The sequence below is a fragment of the Cottoperca gobio genome, chromosome 5, assembly GCF_900634415.1.
Source record: "Cottoperca gobio chromosome 5, fCotGob3.1, whole genome shotgun sequence".
In the NCBI taxonomy this organism is placed as follows: domain Eukaryota; kingdom Metazoa; phylum Chordata; class Actinopteri; order Perciformes; family Bovichtidae; genus Cottoperca; species Cottoperca gobio.
Window position 1 is genome coordinate 13720744 of NC_041359.1, and position 22379 is coordinate 13743122.

General features: G+C 40.7%; 1 protein-coding gene across 4 annotated transcripts in view; it reads right to left on the reverse strand.

Annotated features, from left to right (window-relative positions):
• kcnab2a (potassium voltage-gated channel subfamily A regulatory beta subunit 2a) overlaps positions 1 to 22379 on the reverse strand; it is an 83585-nt gene that overhangs the window by 28819 nt on the left and 32387 nt on the right. For 3 of the 4 annotated variants that reach the window (XM_029431831.1, XM_029431832.1, XM_029431833.1), the window contains exons 2-3: positions 22169 to 22336; positions 19103 to 19144 (exon numbers count right to left, since the gene is read on the reverse strand). In XM_029431831.1, the coding sequence (XP_029287691.1) occupies positions 19103 to 19144; positions 22169 to 22245 (119 nt within the window). In that variant the 5' untranslated portion in view covers positions 22246 to 22336. The remainder of the gene's footprint in view (positions 1 to 19102; positions 19145 to 22168; positions 22337 to 22379) is intronic. The other variant, XM_029431834.1, reaches the window with a different exon arrangement.

The following is a 22379-nucleotide window of genomic DNA, read 5'->3' on the forward strand; positions in this document are numbered from 1 at the left end:
AGCAGACATGTATAGTAAAGAAGAAAAGAAGAAGTGACCTCCATCACGGGAATCCAGTGAATGGGCTGTTGCTAACTGACAGCTCTATTCTTGGAGCTATGACCTTTGGTCTCCTGGACTTAAATACAACCCTGAGGGGAAAGGTGGTTTAATTCAACTGAAATCTGATTTAAATTTCTCACCGTGTGCAGAGAGCAGGGAAGCCAGGCTCAAGGCTGCCTCATGAATGCTTCTTTCTGTAACAATGTGTGAGGGGTTGAATAGGAAACCCCTGAACCAGCAACGTCCTGAATGTGGCTGCATATCAATCTCAACAGGGGCAGCGGGATGGATGGGCTCTCGTCACCTTTGCAGGGTTATGTCCTGCACTTTGGGTCAGGGTGATGGGGATCACATTTTTTGGGCTGATGTCATTCGCTCTCTGCTCATTTCAACAAAGCTGTTGAGCATGAGAGCAGTCTGACCTGGCAACCCTCTACCCCACAGGGTACGGTCCATGCACTCACTGCCAGTGCTGTGGAAACGTGATGCCGCATTCCATGCGGCTCTGCTCCAGGGTCCCCAGAAGTCGGGACATAGGGAAGGTACTGAGAAGTGGGAGAGGCCAGGGACAACAGCTCAGGCTGCACAGATACAGTATTAGTCTTTTGATCCACGCTGCACCCAGATAACAAGCCTGACAAAAATCCCATAGCCTCAACTAGGTATGGGAACATGTCTACAACATCGGCATATCTTACATTTTTTTCAAGCAATGACATGAAATGAATTAATTTACATACATAACCTTCGTCCTACAGTATATTGTTTAGGCCTTTACTACATTGCCACATCTTTTAATGGCTACTCAAACCATGTGAGGACTGATTTCTTGTCATTACTAAACTATATGAATCCTTTGCTGACCCTTGATTTATCTGCATATGAAAATCTACGCATTTATCGAATGTTGTGCAATGCAAGGTACAGTAATCAATACAAGCAGGCATCATCCGACAGACTAGTGATCCATCACCTAAATAAATCCATAGAACAACCATTTTTCACATATTACTCTTTCTGGCATTTTCTTCAGCGGACTGACTCATCATCAGATGCTCCCCACAAATTGCAACAGTCTGTTTCCATAATCTTTAACATTCCTGTACAATATCTAAAATACAAAATGACACATGCACTAACGCTTTGTAATTAATAAATAAATCAGAAGCTATAAACTGCTACAAAAATATGCCAACAGAGTGAGAAAAATCTAAATCTTCTCAATCCAATAACCCATGCCTGTCACACTTACTATGATTTCATAATTCACAACAGGCACATCTGCCAACTTTCTTAAGATTGACAGCATGCGTTTGATTCACTTTGACTCTAGATGGAAAACAAAACAAAAATTAAAAAAGACCAGATAAACAGAAGAGGTGATCATTAAAGATGACTGACAGCTTACCACTGCATGATGACGTGTATGGTTCCCTTGAAGAAATCACAATGTTAGCAGACGTTGCGGTGAGCATGCCTGACAGACATGTTAGGGGTCTAAACTACAGTACTGCTGTCAAGTGCAAAGATGATTAGTAAACATTTTATATCTCTTTTGTTAGAAACCAAGCAGCAACCTCCAGGTCTGAAAAGTGAAGCCAAACATGGATTCTCTCCAATGACCAGCAGGGGGCGACTCTACTAGTTGCAAATAACAGTCCAATTGTATAGAAGTGCAAGAGTAAATGACCTGACTTCTCAGGTTATGTTCTCAATCACTAGTTTCAAGTCTTCTTCAAAACAGCATGATGTTCATTTAGTAAATGGTCCCATGTAGAGTAAAATAGACAATAAAGCAGCTTTTGATTTTGAGCTAGGCTACCTTGTAATTGACAGGTTGCTAACATTGTGTTGTCCTTTTTAGGGGCTTTTTTGTATTCAAGTTGTAAACCTTTCACATGCCCGACAAACTACCTCTGTGTTTATTCCATCACTGAAGTTTTCACTTGCGTGACCGATCAAACTGCCCTGCCGACGACAGTCGCCTTCTGGTGATCCCAGAGTCAAAGTCAATCTGAACAAATGTATTATCTCAATCAGTATACAGACTTTCATCAGGATCTCTTTTCTAAGTGCAATTATTGAGGGAATACTGGCCTGAATTATGAGCTACTTAGTGTTCATTCATCAGAGTCTGGTCGAGCAAATTCAGAATGAACCTCTATTCATTGCTAGTCACAACATAAATCAGTCATAATTGCTGAACCAAAAATAGGAAACTCTGATCTTTAAATAATGCCTCAGAGTGCTGCTGTTAAATCGCTAATTAGTGACATTGTGTTTGGGGTGCGCACATTAGGGTGACTCAACCCAATGCATGACTGTTCTTTTACGATAAAAAAGTAATTTTTGTATCAATGCAGAGGGAAACAATTGAACAATACCTGAAAACCTAATCCTATCAGTCCTCATTGTAAGCGCTGGACTCAGTAGCCGGTTGTTAGATAGCGCTGCTGAACAAATCTCAGTGTAAAGAAAATAAATCCATCTCCTCCCACTCCGCATGTTATTACAATGTCCTCCATTGAGTCGTGGCTTTTGTCTCCTCGCTTTGCTTAAGTGTCTGATTTGCGGTTATCCAAAAATCTACCGAGCTGCTAAAATCCCTCTCACACACTCAATCAGTGTGAGCGAATGCAGAGCACTGATAGGGCGCTGCATTTCATTCAACGTGCGGGGGAAGAAGAGGAGAGAAAAGCTGGAGACCTACAGCAGAACATGTGTGTTTTTGCAATCACCCATGTAGCCCAACATCTGTGAACACAAGCAAACAGCTGTAATAACAAGCTGCAGAGATGCATCTCACGTATTGACAATCCTGCATCCCTTACTACCAATACTAGATACTAGAAAGAAAAGCTGCAGCCGTGATCGGTTAGAAGCTTTGGCGATCAATAATGCCATATCATTATGAAGCCCAAGCAGTCCGTCCTTGCTGTAAGAGAGATTTTGTTTGGACAGCTGACCTCTCCGAGCGTACAGCCCACATACTGCAGCTCAATGATAGGGGAGGGGAAGACTTTCATTACAAACTACTGTCACCCATAGGTACTGTGGGGCACGGTCATGAGCAATGATCCTTCACCACAGTGGCAGCATTAGCTCTAAAAATAGTCACTGGCTCTTTGAATCAATTCTACAAAGTGAGTCTAGACAAATACAAACAACACCCTTAGCCACTGAAAGGGGGAAAGGACTCCCGAATTTGATATTCGTGTCTCATGCAGTCTTTCACTAATTCGTTGCTGCAGGGTGCTAGGCCTGATCTGTCCAAGCTACTTTAACAAGCACTGGCTTTGTGCCCTCTGCAGGGACTACTGCAGCAATCCTCTGAGAATGACTGCTTTGAAATCTGCAATTAAACAGAAGTAATACATCCTAAAGCAAAGAGTCATTCAAGCTAGGGTAAACAGAATAACATATACTCAACTGCTTTATCCCCCTCTAGCTCAGCCTTCGTCTGTGTACATCTCTTACCAATAACTTAAGAAAGCATATTCAAGGCCAGGACCATGTTGTTTGTGGCAGGCGGTCATTGTTAGTGCAGCTGTAGGAATGACCTCAGCTGTATCATGTGCAACTGTTGGCCAGCTGTCCAATGGAGGTTTAAAATCCACTTACTGAGGTTTTAATTGAACTGCATTAGTGAGGATTTGAGTAACCGAGTGAAAAGGATAACATCCCTGAGATGGGATTGGCGAGGCAGAGGAGTGTGCGTGTGCGTGAAAGGGTGAAAGGGCTTAAGAGAGTTAATGGAAAGTGATGCGAGGTCGGACAGATTGACAGTGTTGATAGACAGATGTGTTAATGCTTTTCTAGCAGCTTTTTGAATCCTGAAGCTGGGTCTAAACATTTTTAAAGGCTGACATCACTGTGATGAGGATGTAATTAACTGAAGCAGTAAAAATATATTAGAATACGTTTAAGTTAAATCCTCTAAGCATCAATCTTTTGTTTAGTTTACTCTACTCAAATCACAACTCTTCTAACTGCTGATCTGTAGGATTTAAACTGTAAAACAACAAAAACAAAAGAGGAAGTATTGAAGGTTTTAAATAGCCGTCGTAAATCTTTTTTGAAAATGTGTTTAAGCTGTGGTTAAATACTATCTCAGTTTGTCTGGTCACTCCTGAGGAAACAGATGAGAAGAGAGAGATGCCAGTCACATCTGCGAGCAGCGAGTGCTGCAATTCATAATTCTCCAGTGAACTTGACAGATTCCCCGCAGACAGCAGGGCTCAGGAGGAGTTCGCAATTCAGCTGTCCCCGCTGACACACCTAACAGAGCGGGAGAACTGAGACGATCAAAAATAGCAGACGGGGAACCCCTGATATTATGTAATAGTCTTTACTATGCCTTTGGCTATTATCAGAGATTACATGTTGATTTAAATATAGGGAAAATGATAACTATAAACAACATATTTGTAAATGTTTATTGTATATTTAAACGGGTTACTATAGCCGGATAAATGTTTAGGAAGAACACATGTTTCTGATACAGTATGCAAATACAGTCTGACTTCAAGTTAATGTGTTGATCATTACAAAACAGCAGTGATCTCACAGACATGGAGGGATTTCTTCATCACAGCTCAAACCCAACAGGACTGAGTTACACAGTCCAAGGGAGCGCACCTATTAATCTGAAGAAAGAGGAGGAAGCAGAATAATCTGTCCTGTTCAACTGAAGATCCTCCCGCTCGCGTGTGTGCATTTGTCATACCTTAAGGCTCACACAGACGAGCGTTGCTAGGCAGAAATGCTTTCTATTGCAAACATTTCAGTGGGATGAGGTGGCTGCTTGCTCTCGGAGCTGTTGGCAACCTGTGTCCAGACTGTTTTCATAAATTTGAGTTTAACTACTGGCCAAGGGACCTAGTCTAAAACCCACAACCTTAAAAAAAATTAAGATGACCCATCATTTCAAAAGTCTACAGAAAATAGCATCACAACAACTTCTATAGGAAGTCAACAGCAATTGTAGTTTAAAAAATATATATATATTAAATATTTAAATTAAATATAAACAACCCTGGAATTGTTCTTAGTGTCACATGATTTACTGCAAACTTTAAAATGCGTTTGACAGAATCGATCACATCAACATTTTTGCTCAGAATGAGACAGTGGGCTGTTTTCTCTGCCCTGGATTGTCACCAATTTGTCCAATATAAATTGGTTAAAAAGAATTTGGGATATCATTTCTGAAATCAAATGCGAGGATCAACTCCTGTTTTGTCCTGACTATCTTAAAGACATATCAGGTCTAATAATTTAAACTGTAGTTCTGTATATGGTCTGGAAACCTGGATATGCCTCAACATTTCAAAGAAACAGGACTGGTTATCATTGCCCCTGAATACCTCTTCAAAGAAATGCAGCTGCTCGTTGGGCTGAATATCCCTAACAATAAGTTACTTTTCACAGTGAAAGGCCTAATCTATATTTTTTTACATCATAAATTGCAGGTATATCACATGTAGGCAGTGGCGGGCCGTCAGGGCCAGCAAGGCCTTCTCTGCTGGCCTAAACATCATCAGAATATAAATTACATTTTTATATATCTTTTCCACAAATATGTATTAAATTATTCCCCATAGTCTATTCTCTTCATTTCATAGCTTTCCTCTTGGTTGCGCTGCTTCTAGCCTCAGATGGAGATTTGGAGGGCTGGCCTTTACGTTAGAGCTTTTATCCAATCATATTTCAGCCATGATGTGTTGCCAGGGTCCACGAAATCTGCCCTTAGGCCTTCAGAATCAACAGTGCGGGCGCCTGTAGCATAAAGTGAACGGAAACAAAACTGTGGCGTTAACCAATCAGATTTCGAGTTGGGGACACCGGGGCCAGCTAGCAGGCGTACGATAACGTCAGCATGTGCACGTCTTTTGATTGGATACGCACTATTGAGAGGCAGAGCTATGCAGAGCTAGAAACTGACCTTGAACGAGCTCATTTGTGTAGATTTCTACAAGCTGGTTTTTTTTCAACCCACAATGGCTGAAGGAGGAGAAGAGATCGATTTGGTCGCAGATATAATTACAACGCCATTTTCAAGACAAACCTTTCAAGAAAAGCTAGACATCGTGAGAAGAGAACGGCCAACCCTGACGCTAGCGAGCTTATCACAGCCGGGAAAAGGGTTTGTCCGCCACTTTCAAATCACTAACTACGAGCGGTACCCCCGGCTCACAGCCTCCGAGAGGCACTGCACATTGTACTGCTCGGAATGCCTGCTATTTACAACTAAATGCTTCGGAAATATTAATATAACTCTGTTGTTAGGGTGATGCAACGCCCGGTTATACTGCGTTTCTGTCTAAATGTATAGTTTCTAGAGCCATGGCGTCATAATGATGGTATTAAGAGGGGGAATAATTCAGGTAGGACTGTGTAGGACATCACTGAAGGCCTAGGTGGGAAATGCACGGCCCGCCACTGCATGTAGGCCTACAGTATAACTGGAGTTTGACTTAAATAACATTTGCTATATAACTGCTAATTTATTACCTAATTTAAATAATTTACCTATATTTGCTAGAAATTGTTTCATAGAAGAAGAAACAGCATTTATATAATAGAGAAATCTAGTGTGCTGTTAGTCTTTTTTAGGTTAAGATTTTTTGACTGGTTGTTGAGCTACAAAGCTACACTGAAAATCTCAAAAAGCCAGAAGTAGAAGGATTAAGTCAAGTATTTTAAATATTGCATTAATTGTTTTTGTCTGGTTGCACCTGTCCCGTTTGATAATGCTACAGTAATAAAGTAAATAATATTTGCATTCAGCTTATATTGCTGCAAAATATACTGAGATATAGTATACTATAGAGTGCAAGTGAACCGTTGATTAGAAATAACCATTTTATAAAAATCTACTGGTTATTGTGACATGGACACAGATCTATTACAGTGAATAACCCATCACTTTCTAGCAAATGCCATTTGATCATAAGCTTTTGATGGTCCTGCCACACAAGTTATGCTCATGAAACAGATGGTTCATAGTTATTTCTCAGCAACTGATTATGTCGCCCTGAATGGCCTCAACCTGTACAAATATAGAAACAAGGCGGCTCTATGATGTGGTCAGACTGCTGACCTACACATGCTGAGAGGTCAGACCAGTTCAAATCTTTTGCCTGGTGGTCCTGCCTGAGATCTCAGGCTACACCAACACTATGACTATTTAAAAAAGACATGGGAACAATCTGAAAGGGCATATCAGGCAGAATACATGTTTCACAACGTACACAGATCCTACACATTATCAGGAGAACCCAGAATGGAAATGGGAGAAAAAAACCGCACAGAAGTGCAAGTTTGCTTGTAAAATAAGAAATTAAAACTGTAGTTTTTAAAGAAGTGGAAACAGTCAGACGGGATATAGTGTATACTCGATGATAAAAAACCCCCCAAAAAATGAAAGGACCATACAATGATAAATGGAGCAAAAAAGATCGATATGCCATCAGCTGATAAGGTCCAATGAGTAATGTGGGGAAAAGCAAGGAGAGTTGTGCATTTGCAAAGCAATGAAAGAAAATATGAGGTTCCATGAAAGAGAAAAATAAAAATAGATTGCAAACATCATCTGTGTTTTATACAACAACAACAACAACCTGCATCAAACAAACTCAGGACCTGGTTTCACTGCATTTCTGAAAGATCAGTCAAGTGTGAAATAGAACATTTGCAAGAGTGACCACAAAACCAAAGTAAATGTACTAAAAGCTTTGGTGAACTTTCCTTCTTCAGCGGGACAACCTCAGACTGAATGAGAAACACTTTGGCCAACTGTACCCTAACCCCATTTACTTCACCGCATGTTAAGACCTACATCCAACATATTTTCTGATCATCGTGGGATTCTCGACGAATTCAACACTGATGCAGCACATTCAATGAGAAGATCGAGAGAGATAGAAAGACTTGCCCGAGCAGAACTTTTATACAGACACAACTTACATTTTCTTCCGAGAGGGTACTCAACAGTTTACAAAATATATGCCTGTGGTTAATGTTGTTAAGTAAAAACTTTCTTGGGATCCAAAGCGACAACGTCACGATTCTAAAGCCCGAGTGTGAGAACAGCGGAGTGGGCCTCCTACCTCCTGTCACTACTGGGTATTCATAAAGTACAGAGCAATCCCCCTGCAGCCCAGTGACACACACACAGTAACACGCAGACACACACTCTTTCAGACATGAAGAACAGAAACACAGTTAATGCACACGGGCATGAAAGTACATGTGAGGAAGAGCAATGTTAACATAGGGGTAGAGCATGATCAGTCAGGCTTTATTATTGAAAACAACACGTCCTGAAACAGGGCTTCCTGGTAAAGTTCAGCAGTGAGATGAAGGTGAGTACAGTTATAAACCTGCTATTACTATTTAAATCTGGGGAATAGCAAGAACAGGGCTTGTGTTGTCATGTATCAGTTATAACCATGGAAAAAATTTACTTGCATCTTGTCAAATAAAAGAAACTACTTATGTGACAAGGCTAGAACAGAGAACTGCACATATCACTGTGAAGTTTATTTCTGCAATTCTTGACAGAAAATCAGAGACATCAAAGTAAAAACGATGGTGTAATACAACCAAATACAAAAGGCTTACGAATCAGATAGTTGCAACATTGTGAATCAGTAGTAACCAATGACACCATTGCAAGTTTACAATCCTTAAATGATGCACATGGCCAATTCAGGAATCTAAAAACAATGATCTTCAAATTGTGATCATGAGGACATCTTGTTGAGCTGCCTTAAATTGAAAAACAACAATCACCAAAACAAAACAGAATTGTATAATCTCTTGTGCCCACACACAACATTTCTGACTTGAACATTTTGACAAGCTGTCAGACTAGACCAGTCAGACATAGCTCAAAGAGGAACTGGAGATGTCACCAATGGAAACCAAATGTATATCACTCCAAATACCTAAACATCCTCTCCCACTCGTATGCCAAAAGCTGAAGCACAGACACGTCTGCAGCGCACATCGATGCAGCAAGACTGCGAGGCAGTGGGCTTCAGGTTAAACAGTGGATGAACAGGCTCGGCTGCAGCCCGTTCAGCTATAACCAGCTGTGCATACTCAGTCCTTTGCTAAATTTAGCTGTGGAGTAGGGGATTGCCTGAAGGAAAACATCACAGTCGCATGGGCTGACACACGCTGCAGTGCTGCCGAGACTGAAGAAAATATAATTTACAGTGGCTCGGTGCAGATTCATGTCCCTTGTAGGACGTTAAGAAAGCGTGTCTGAATGATGCTTTGAAGAAGAGGCAATGAACTTGGATAAGATATAAAAACAAACCTCCATGCTGCCACCTGGTGACAGGGCTGCTTTTTTTTTACATGGGTTTAGTCGTCTTTTGGTCTAATTTTAATACCAGGCTAAGCAAAATAGAAACTGATCAATATTAAAACTAGTTGGCCAGGATGTTCAGCAGTGTAGGAGTGCAAAGAGTGATGCCCTCCTGTGCTCAGTGAGAGCATTAGGGCACTGAGTGCAGTGGGACGCATTTGGAAAGTGTATCAGCTGTTAAAGTGAAACAATGGCACTATCTAGTGGATATCAGCTGTTACTAATAGAGAACTGCACATATCACAATATGACTCAGTGGATAAAGCACATTATGCTGGTTGAAAATTCATTATTCCGCTTGCTTTACAGACATATGTGTGTGGGGTGTCAAAAGAAATACAGATTTTGTTCTTTTTTTTAATGGAATTTCTGTCAATGTTTGCATAAGCTTTGATTAGATCTTAAACAATACATTTGTTTTTGACACAAAATTAATCTACAAATATTTTGATAAACAATCCTTTCAGTCGAGCAAAACTGTGTCACTCTCTGCTTGAGACTTCTCGAATGTCAGGATTTGCGGATTCTCCTAATTTTAAATGATTGAAACTGAATATATTTTGGCTTTGGACTGTTAGACAAAACAAAACATGAATCAAATCAAGAGACAATGATCGGCTGGTTAAACCCTGATGAAAATAATTATTAGTTACAGGCTCCACCTTCAATAAATATTTTTTAGCAATGAACTAACTGCACTTTAGAAGTCGTAGTGCTTAAATGACAGATAATTAACACCAACGTTGGAGCTCAACAAAGCTTTTTTGTTTGGGTTTTGCAGCACACATATGTTCTGTGTGGATGAGTCTAAGCTGCTCTACTTACACAGAAAGCTCTTTTAAATTCACTGTGCACTACCTGACCAACACTAAACAGCAGACAAAAATGTGTCTGGTGAACATAGTTGACCATCTAGAAGCTAAAAACAATTTTTTCTGAGCCAATAATGGTCTTACATTTATCAGATGGCCATAACATACATTTAAAAATAACTTAAATGACCTGTGAATGAGCCTGTGATGTGATGCTGACATGCACATGTCTGCTTTTTGTGATGCTTTGCTGCCCCCTAGTGGCCAAACCTCAACTAATTTAGTTTCACTAAAACTATTCAAATAAAGCATGAACTAGCTCTCTAACCAATGGCATCAAAGACTGAATTCAAAACGTTTAGGTACATTTCATTACATGCATCTAATAGATAAAGAAAGATATAACGTGTCCACCTCTGTACCTCAAAGCTTTTCACATTGAGGAGAGGTGTAATGTACATTGAGGAACAGTTATGATGAAACGTTGCATTGCATGTATGAACGTATAAGTGGAGGTCATTACTGTATCCATTAGTGTTAAGTCACTCCAGAAATCCATATGTCTCCAGGTCCACCTCCATATAGCTCAGATATTAGACACAAGACTTCCTGTCTCGCCTAACTGAACTCAAGCTGGCTCCTTTACCCGCAGCCGGGCCCTTTCAGTCGGAGGACATGGACACTATGGAAAGTTTTCCGGTGTCTAAATGGGCCTGCTGAGTGGGAGTATTTTGTTTCAAGTACAACATAATGCAATCCTTTTCCTTAATTTGAAGTACACACTATTTACAACCTTAAAACCACATTATCAGGAATATTTCTATTTCCATTATTACTATTCACATATTCCTCTCCAGGAAGGGAGACTTTACATACAGAGATACAGTTTGTTGTGTCTCTAGGAGTATGGGGTCTGTGAATAAGTTGCTATGGCAGCCACCAGCCCTTATCAGTATCTTCCCAGAGACAGTGAACTATTGTCTTAGGCTACACAAAAATAATCTATACTTACTCAGACTAAATAAGACATGAGACCTAATATTAATGAAAATTCCTTCTCAAGAACCTGTTCGCTTGCCTTTGTTAGAAAAAGGGATGGCAATCAGCTTAGTGGCAATGCTGGCCCGCCTTCCTGACCACACTCCTGAAATAATGATGAGTTTGAGTCAGAGGTCGCATGTACTTGCTGATTACGCACTAATTACAGAATTGCGGTCAATCACGATACAAGAAACAGCAGATCCTGGCAGGCCTTCCTCCGTTAGATGAGCTTCGACTCCCGCGGTAAACCGATACCAATGGTTAAATACAACACCGCAAGGAAATAACATTAAATCACACTTAGATGTGTTAATAGGTCCACTAGATTGAAAACAAAAACAACATTATGTTCAAAATAATTTAAAAAAAGCTTGTGTTACTGACATGCAACCAGTATTGATGGTTACTGTAGGAGGCTCTCTGAGGTTTGTAAGTAAAAAGAACCACACAAGCTCTTTGCAAAATTAAACTCCCCGTCTACACACGCTCACAAAGCTGCACCCAAGCCCGTCATAGACCAGTGGGCTTTACACAACAGGGAGGTAACTACGGGCGAGGAAGCACGGTGGTGACACACAACACTGCCTGTAGACCAGGGGTGGGGAACCTTTTTCCTATCAAGGGCCATTTTCTTTTTTACAACATCCTTCGAGGGCCATATGTTTAAGACACAGCCCATTCATTTCACCTTTCTTTTATGGTAAATGCAAAAAAAGCAACTTTTTTATCCATGTATCTTTCTGTTTTATCAGAAATCAGCAATCCTTTATTAGTCCTACAACGAGGAAATGTATCTTATGACAGCAAAAGAACATATGAAGTAAAAAAGCAGTACACAATAATTAAATAGAATCAAAAATAATATAAGTACCAAGAGGTTAAAAAGGAGGTTAAAGTGAGTATTGCACATGGCAGTGATAATCGCACAGCAGTGGTGGAATAGTCTGTTCTTGGTGTGGTGGTCTACCTCTCTATCTGTCCATGTTTGTATGTTACGCTCTGCAGAGAGCTGCTTGTTGGGCCAAACTCCGCCGAAGAGCGTTAACTTTATCCACACGCACTCGTCCTTTCAGCTCGTGCAGTTCGGCATGTTTCGTGCAGTAATGATGCTCAAGATTATTTTTATTCACAGCAAGTGTGTCCGCACAAACTAGACACACTGGCCTTTTACTTCCACAAAGAAATAATCGTTCGTCCATTTCTCCTGGAAAGTGCGACATTCCGCGTCCAGCTTTCTCTTGTTTACACTCGCCATGCTGCGTTCACTGATGTCAATGACAGTCTCGTTTAATATTGAAGTTTGTTGACATGACGTGACCACGTGATGACACGTTCCGATCGTGTTGTGTTCAAGGACCCTGACCTTGGCCAGGAAAAACAGTCAGTCGGCCGTTTAAAATATTGCCGTCTAGTTTTTTTTGCTAGTGGATTTTCTTTGCGTGCGTTTGAACAAATTACCTCGAGGGCCGGATCAAATGGTCTCGCGGGCCGTATACGGCCCGGAGGCCGGAGGTTCCCCACCCCTGCTGTAGACGACAGTAGAACTCGAGTCAACCCAGACGGGGTAACAGCAGCCAGCCATACCTGCGTTCTAGTCACTGGTCTCGGTCAAAAACAACAGCAGCCATGCCTGTGTGTGATGAAGGCTATCCATGTCCACGACAATAACAACACAACAGCTGCTCAGCCTGCCGCACAGGCTCAATCCTCTGAACAGCAACAGGCCATAAAATAGGCTGTTTGGTTTGCTGTTGTTGTGTTTTAACAGAAAAAATAAAAAAATGTTTACAGTTGCTTTCATTTCATACTCATTGTTAGTGCATCTATAAGTAATCTTTTGAGATATCAGCCTTTGACTTTTGAACTAAAGCTTGGCATACTGACACAATTAGTTTTGATACACTGCCTTGATAAGGCATTGATGGTAATGTGACAATATTTTTCACATGGCTGTGACAACGATGCATCTCCAAAACAGCCTCGTTTTTTTTTTAGCTTTGTGACGATTCATTTTCACATAATACAATGGGATTGTAAATTGTTTATCTAAGAAATGGCTGGATTATATCAACAAAATTTGGAAATACACTCGCCAAGAAGGCACACATCCCTCCAGTTACAATATTCAAAGATGATCAAAAACCCCTACAACTCAGACCAAGCCAATATTTAAACCTGTATTACAATATTATCAAAGCCAAACGCAATATCTGATCCAATATTATTATACGTTTATCATCAACAGTTATTTCTCTTTCTATTAGTGCAGCTCTGTTTTGAAAACTAACTTCATGATCATGGGGAAAAGTCAGTCTGAGGGAGTTTTTAAGGGGCCAGGTAACTCCTTAAGGAACAGTATGTCCTTCGCTTGTTGACCTAGATGATTAAAATAAGCACCTGAGCCCCAGTACCTTTGCATGAGTGCAGTCTGACCAGAGGACAGAGGAAGACTTTGCTGATATTAACAAAGAGGCGGAAAAACGTGTTCCTGACTACATATCTGTTTCTGATGACAGCATTTATCCCAAAAAAATCAACAGCAAAGAAACAAAAGTGATTTTTGAGGCCAACCTCAACAAAAACACCTGTTCAGTATCTGACGTCGCTCGACCACAACGCTGCTCTCGCCTGCTGGTTCTCAACCCCAACTGTCCAGGTCTCTGGAGAATCCGAGTCCCTGTCAAGCTCTGCCCCTCTCTTACCTGTACTTCATGCCTGTCTGATAGGACACACACTCCTCCAGGGCCAGGCCATTCATCTTCAGGAAGTCTTCCATGTTCTTAACCTGAGCGGCGACTTTCTGTTCCCGGAGTCTCTGCAGCTCAGCCGGGTCGGGGGGCTTGGCCGGTGGCTGATTCAGCCCCTGGTCCGAGTGGTAGCGGTTGATCCCGCTCCGGATGCTCTCGCTGTACGTCATAGACAGCATCTTGCTGCTTCCACTACTGCTGCTCTTTCGAATACCGCTGCTTGGCGCTGCCGGTTTGGGGATCTGCAGGTTTTCAGGAGGACAGTAACTGGACTTGAGCCTGCCGGGAGGCCCCCGGGGGCCACTAGCGTACCCTCCCGCAAACATGCCCCCCACCCCTCCACCCTAACCTCCTTCTCCTCCGCCTTGTGATGCTGAGGTGGCCCGTGCAGTAATGACTAAAGTAGGGACACGGACGAAGCGAGGAGCCACCAGAGCACAGCCACCTCCTTAAATAGCACCTGCTCCCATAACAAAAACAGCTCTCCTGCTCGGGACGGCAGCACACGGCCATGCATCCTGTAATCAGAGTCGCACAACATAGCCCCGTATCCCCCTCCCCTCACAGGTACACAATGGCGGGGTTACACTAATAGGGAGCATTCAGGTGATTTGCCGGTGATTAAGAAGCAGCACCAAAGAGGACACATGCCATCTGCGAAGGGGATGCATTCAAACATGCACCAAGCAAGAGGGGACGACCTGGTCTCACTTCTGATTCTGAATGGACTAAGAGGAAGAGCCAAGAGACAAACATCTGAGAGCAGTAGTCCACAATATAATTTTGAGTGCCTCCCACAAAAAGGTACAACAAGCTCATCTGGACTGGAAGAAACGGATGGGCTAAAACAATCCCCAAACAACTGCACGATATGCACTTGATGTCATGGATCTTTACTGTTGAGTTGGGCTTTATTTCAGGTTCAGGAGATCAGAGAGCTTAAAGCGACTGTGTTTTCCATTTCAAAAAGTACTCATTTGAACCATTTAGTTTTCATTCTTCTGTTAAAAACACACTTACTTTTGCTTGAGTTATTTGATTCCTTTAAAGGTTCAGATCTACAGAGTGTGTTGTGCTGGATTTGATCAATAGGGGGCATCACTGTGACAGTCGCAGCATCACTGCAAGAATGACATTTAATGCTGAAAGCAACACTGAGCACAGGCAACATAGCCACTTTCTCAGTGAAGGACATATACTGTATAACACTGACATTTGATATTAATATTATAATACTCTAACCTGCAGACCAAGGTTAATTAAGTACACATATACTCTTAATATGACTTCTATGAAAATATAAAATAAAGGCAAAATGTAACAATTCTTCTACATAGAATGTAGGTGCTTATAAAAACATTTGTCCGGAAACAAAAAAAAGAAAAACTATGAAAAATAAATTTATGCTGAAACTACATTCCAGGATAATCTCTATTTTAGTTATATTTAGCATACTTCATTCATGATTCTGAGATTATAGACAAATTATTTTTCAATCAATCCAAAATGACTTAAAATGAGATTTAGCATTTTTGATGAGATTTTTTATTTTACTAGCATTTTAATTACGCCAATATAAATAATTACTAAAAATAAAAAGTCAATGAATCAGTTTGGTTCACTGTCAATGCCGAGCTCCTTCTTTATAACCGCCTGAGAATAAGGAAATCATATTTTACTGCGGGTTTGAAACATAAATTCTAAAGCTAATCGACAAATACAAATCTTGAACATCACTTTCTTTGCCTCTGTACAAAACAGCACACACTACTATCAAACACTGACATAAAACTAAGACTTTAAGTGGTAATAAACTAACTAATAAAATACAGACTGCAACGTTTGAAATTCTAACATGGAAGAAAAGAATTATTCAAACCGTTGACGCCATCACGACATGACTTGATCTCTCGCACAAATTCTCTATTAATTTCCCAAACAGCTGGTTTCCTCGCTCAGAGACAGAAGACATAAATGAAAAAGGAGGAGACTTCAAGCTAGGCAGCATGCACCCACACACACACACTCATCATCAAACAAACACACTGCTGCTGTGGTCATGAGTGCAAATTCCTCAAACTCACCCGATTTCTTGGGGGTCGGCTCATGAGCGAGATTGTGGGGTGCCAGTCTGCTCTTATAAACGCGCACTGCAGACAGTGATGAAGCGGGTCCACCCAAACTGGGAGTGTCTTACTAGGAAATGTCTAAACCAATTAGTGAATAAGAGAGTGCATCCCTTCCCTCCCCTCACCACTTGGACCATACTCTATCACCACGACCAACACCTCTCCTCCTCCCCTCCCTGTGAGATCTCGTGGAAGAAATCCATTTATGTCGTTTAGTGGCCCGTCTTGTTTCTGCCAACCGCAGCAAATAATATCAGCCCTGAATTATTCACCAAAGCTTTTGCACTAAAAGCCTCTGATTGTTGTTCCACAGGAAAGAATACTAAGAGCTGGACAATAATGAGGGCCTGCTGCCTGAGTGTTGTGTGCACATGAAACACACAAAACGTTCACAGTAACCCAGCAAACACATACTGTACATACACACAGACGGATGGGGGAAGAAACCATCAAGCGTGTTCAAGTCCTCTCTAACAAAAGAATTATGAAAACCACACCAGTTAAGCATGCCTTGCATCTCTCTCCAACACAGCCTTGTGTTCAGGTCTAGGTCTGAATCATAGTGGGTCACGTGGTCACCCAGCTTTATACTGGCATAATTAGTTACACAGAGGAAAGCATCCAATTCACTTAGATGAAAGTTCAAATTCATTTCATCATCATCATCTCTGACAGTTAACACTAACAGACACCTGTCTATCTATATCATTTCTATAGGTGTATAAAAGTATAGTACAATAACAGACAGTGACTTCAGACATATTTGGCAGCACTTAGTAATCCACACCAATATCTCAACAAGCACACACTAAAAGAACAGCATCTGCTTTTAGCTGCATATTTTTGGTGCTGTGTATTCACACACTGCCGCTCCGTGGCCAAGTAAAAAAACTAAACAAAGTTATTTTTAAAGAACCTTTGACTGCCGAAAGGAAGATATAGGTCTTGTTTTGTTTTTTTTAACGCTTTTCAAGACTCTCTGCACTACCCAGACAACAGTACAGTCTGCCTACTTACGTAGAGAAGCCAGTGTCCACCCTCTTCTCTATCTGGTGAGCTATTTTGGCACAGCTCTTTAAAAGATATGAGACAAGTGATGCCACCGAGAAGACAATGATTAATCATGACACCCAACCCTTTTACACACGGCATGGTACATGTATATAAATGAAAATAGCCAGTCTGTTGGATATGCTACCATTTCCCAAGTGCACATGAACCTACCGCTTTGAGTTGGTTATTTGGGATTGGCATTAAAAGGGGAGCTTACGATTTAAGTTCCACCTGGACACTACTGATGTTCAGTAACAGAGCTAACCTTAAGATGACTATGAGCTAAAGAAATCTTTACATTTGAGTGTTTACTTGAAATCAGTTGATTCAAAAAAGAGACTTTACACATTAATGTTAGACAGAATTAGTAATTTACTAAGCCGGTATGACCTTTAGTGAAGTTGTGGCTTTCACATTAGACATTTCTCTACTATTCAAATATTTTTTAAACCGAAATCAGTTTTAAAAAGGTTGAAATACGAGCCATAACAAATGATAAGCGGTACATATTCTTGTGACACATGGGATGCATTGAATGAAGCACATTCATCTTCTTTTACACTCTGCATTTTTTCCTAACCCATACACATGGGACATGTAGGAGGTCAGAAGTCAACAACCTTCATCATTGGAAAGCACTCAGTCCACTGAAAACTATTAAATGGTCTAACGATAGCCAGAGCCGGAAATACTTCACGAGAAGCATTCTTAGCACAGAATCATAAAGATACATCTGAATAGATCATGTCAGACACACACAATTGTGCAGATCTACAACTCATGCTGGAGAATAAAATACATATGTCAACATGATTGTAGACTTAAAACTCCGTTTAGACTTCATTTACATCCTAGTGAATAGTAGGTAGTGTGCGAGCCATCATACAACTTGTGTGTTACAATGTTGAGATGACTGAAAAGAATAAAAACTTCCCTTCCCAGCACCAGCCTGTTAAGATGTCAGGGTGATAGACAGGCAGAGAAAGGGGGCTTAATCGATCCTCCGCATGTACAGTAGGCCAGGGGAGCAGCTAGTGGGACAGTTTGCACTTTAAAATGGACAGAAATGTGCAAGGCGCCAAGATAAAAATCAGATAGTGAGCTCATTACAAGCACATCAACGTCGTCAGGTTTTTTTTAGTAAACGGATCAGCAGAATAAGGCCTGATATCAGACCATAAAACATGATCCTACTCTAACGCAGCAGAAAGACTGGCACACTACCGGAGGAGTACCAGCAACCTTACTCTAAGAGAACACCGTCTCACCCCCAACACAGACAGATCAGGTTGAACTCCCATGAGGTCAAAAGGGTATACGGTTTCATACAGAAATGATTAATAAAGGAAATGAATATCTGCTTAATCATGAAAAAGTAAAAGACCAAACAAAAAAATGTCAAGAAATCAGTTCTGTAAGGAGCTTCTGAGTCACGTGTGGAAGTTTGATAAGAACAGAGGGTGTCGAGTGTCACTGCGGGAAAATAAAAAAACGGTGTAGAAACGGAAACATAACATTAAAACCGTTATTGTTGATTCAAAGGTTTGTGAGCAACCTTGCAACAAAACCCATCATCACCCGTATCAGGTTTAAGCTGGATAGTGCATAGCCAGCTAAATAGTAGATGATAAGTGTCATCTATGCTGCAGAGGTTTATTAATGGATGGATGGTTTTAAATGACAGAACAGCAAGTCTCCACAGCAAGGTTATTATAGTGAAATAAAACCAAAAAGAAAGACAAAATTTTATAAATACATACCACACACATATAGAAGAAAATGTACAAACTTTACTCACACGCATACAGAAAACAGAAAAGAATATGCTTCACGTAAAAAAAAACAACCCTGCTTTGCGACAACAAACAGTGATTGGCAGATACAGAGACAGACAGGTACCTGTAGAACTGCAGCTGTCGTTTGGGGCTCCCATAACGAGCGCTGAAGACATCATGGAGAAGGAGGAAAAAGGAAAGCTTTGATTATTATAAGCAGGAAAAGGAAGAAGTTAGTAGTGGGGGAAATTGGATACAGACACTGAGGTGACGTAAGATGCTGACTGTTAGCCAAAGACGCTACAACATGTGGAAAAGTAAAGCAGGAGGAAATAGAAAATACTGCATTAGAAATGACACAGATATAGTGTATTAAATATAGCATTCACAAAGTCTTGCTTGCTCAAAAATGTTCACTGGATTACGTGACGTATGCTGGAAATGATTGAGCAATATGACCCACACAATCACTGCTGTTCTTTATATATAAAAAAAAATCGTCATACTACATGAAAAGGACAGTTATTTGTGCATGTTTGAAGATTTTAGTTTACCGTAATTTTCGGACTATAAGCCGCACCTGACTATAAGCCGCAGACGCTAAATTGACTAATTTGTACATATATAAGCCGCACTGGGCTATAAGCCGCAGACGCTAAATTGACTGATGTGTATGTAGCCGGTCTGTAGCTGACACCACGATCGACTCTGCGTTGTGTTGTGTAGAACCAGGAAATAACGATGGAGAACTTCTGCCTATTCAATCAGCATTTATTGTCTCTGACCGTTGGTGTTTTCCTTAATTTGTCCATAAATTACCGTTGAAACAGAAGAAACACATGGAAGTCATCATCATACGGTAACTCCACAGTCGGGGTTTTTGGACATGCACCCCTCTCTTCAGCGTATCCTTCTTTCCGTCTCCCGAAAAAGTGGCGCGAACCCCCAGAAAGTGCCGGTTTCAGGAGTATCAACATAAAAGCATATTTAACAAAATAAGACTCCTCGAAATAAATATATATATTTCCATAATGAGGGTGTCTCACACACTGCCTCGCTCTCGTAATGTCCGTCTGTCTCTCGTACCACTCGCTACTTTTGCGCGCTCTTTCCCTGCATCCGGTGGACTGTAACCTGTAAAATCCATAGATTTAGGAATTCCCCTAGTGGCCGTTAGCTGTAAAAATCCATAGATAAGCCGCACTGTTATATAAGCCGCAGGGTCGCAAAATGGGGAAAAAGTTGCGGCTTATAGTCCAGAAATTACGGTAGTTTAGTTTGAATGTTGCAAAAATTAAGTTACTGTACATACTGTATAAATAAAAAATAAATCTCTTACCATATTTTTCCTGACTTCCAAAACCAATGTCCAAACCTGCATCTTAATTACATCAAGCTACCTGATCTCACAGTATCTACTCTGGGTACATGTGTTATACCCAGATCAAACTATAGGGAGGTAAAATGGATAAGCAATAATTCACAATGTGCATATGCATTAGAAGATTCTGCATTTATTTTTATAAACGCTTGCCTGTAAGTTACAGACAAGTACAAGCCAGCAGTCCATTCAGTCTGGACATTAAATGTGCCAAAAACACAAGTTATGATCTTTGAGTTCATTAAGCACAAGAAAGAAATATTATTTTCAAACATACTGTACAGTTCCTAGTTTTGATAAAAGAGCTCTTAAATGTTGACTATACATCATTTTATCAAAGCAATAGTAACATCTTCAACCTGAACCTTTTGAGGAATCTAATTATTCTAAACACTATAGCATCTATTACATATTACCCGTTTGCTTTTATATGGAGTGCCTCCCTCAAATAACCTGTGTAGAAACCTATGCTCTGTATCATTCAGGTTTCAAATAATTACATAAGCTAATGCAGAATTCAAAGAGTTAAACAAAGAGTAACAACAGAACAAAATCTGGTACAAGAGTTAACAATATAATATTACATAAATTTCACTATTTGACAGAACTTCCATGCTCTTGTCACCCAGGCATTGTGGACTACAAGTGGACCATCACGAAGGCAGCAACAGTCCACACCATTTGAAAACCTTTGAAAAGGCAGCAAAACATCTTAATGTTTTAAGTATTGTAAGTGTTTAGTTGAATAGAAAGAGTTGAGCAGGAAAAAAAACTAGTATACTAGTTTAAACTAGTATCGTGAAAATACTTTCTCTCAATATCTCACATCTTCCCAGTGAAGGCAAATCAAAATCTCATGCCAAAATCTCATCCACTTTTATCGTTATGAGTCCAACAGCTTTAGTAGAGTATCACAAAACCTATAGCTGACAGCCACTGCACCCCATCTGGCCATAATGGAGGAAATGTGCAACACAGCAATAAAGCTACTTGAGAAGAAGAGTGAAACAGATGCTTTTTAAGATGATGGGTCTCTGGCACCACATGCTGGTAAAACAACAGAATGCAGGATCAACAAATAATAAAATGTACAAATCAGGCTGTTTCCACTAAGTAATCACAACACTCAATGAGACGTATGAAAATGATATTATATGCCTGCACTTTACCAGTTAGGGACAGCAAGGGCTTTTGTTGTCCTTATTGCATTCATACTGAAAATGGCTTGATTTGGGTTAGGTAAAGGTTAGAAAAATGTTCTAAATGAATAAACATAAATCACAATGTCCTCGATGGGGATGATGGCAAGTGGGCCTGTGTATGTGTGATAGAAAGACAGTTGGGGTAATTATTCTTGGTTGCCATTCAATAATTATTTTGCGGTCAGTGTTTTATGAGATCACAACACACTTCATAAACATTTTGATTGCTGCAAGGTTTTAAGTGATAACTAGAGTCACTTCAAGACACTGAACACGCCTACATTTTTAGTGTAGCACAGTGTGGAAACGGCTTAATCTGATTTATATCGAAACAGTGTTGCACACCAGACACAACAACACAGCTTATGGCATTTACTCAGTAAGACACTTGGGAAAGTGTATTCGCACTAGTGCGACAATGTAATACATTTATTTATTCAACCAACTCCTAAAAATCTATTATTAGTGATACTTTGAATTAAAATGGTAATACAAATAGTCTGTTAATTGATACATCCTCAGTATCTGGCATATGGGCTTACATGTAAATGTAGAGAAATGTGTAGCGTCCGTGAACACAGTATACGCCCATCCCCCATCAACTCACCTGTAGATCATGCCCGGTGAGCCAGTCTGTCGGAGGGAGAGGCGAGCAGGGGAGTCTGTGGTAGATTCAGGATACATGGAGGCAGGAGGGAGGGGGTGTGGCCAGCCTGCCGGGGGTGGTGTTCTTTCACCGGGACCACAGGGTACAGTTTATCACCAATCAGGGTCTCTGCAAAGGAGAGAGAGCACACTTGTATCAGTCGGCGGTGGAA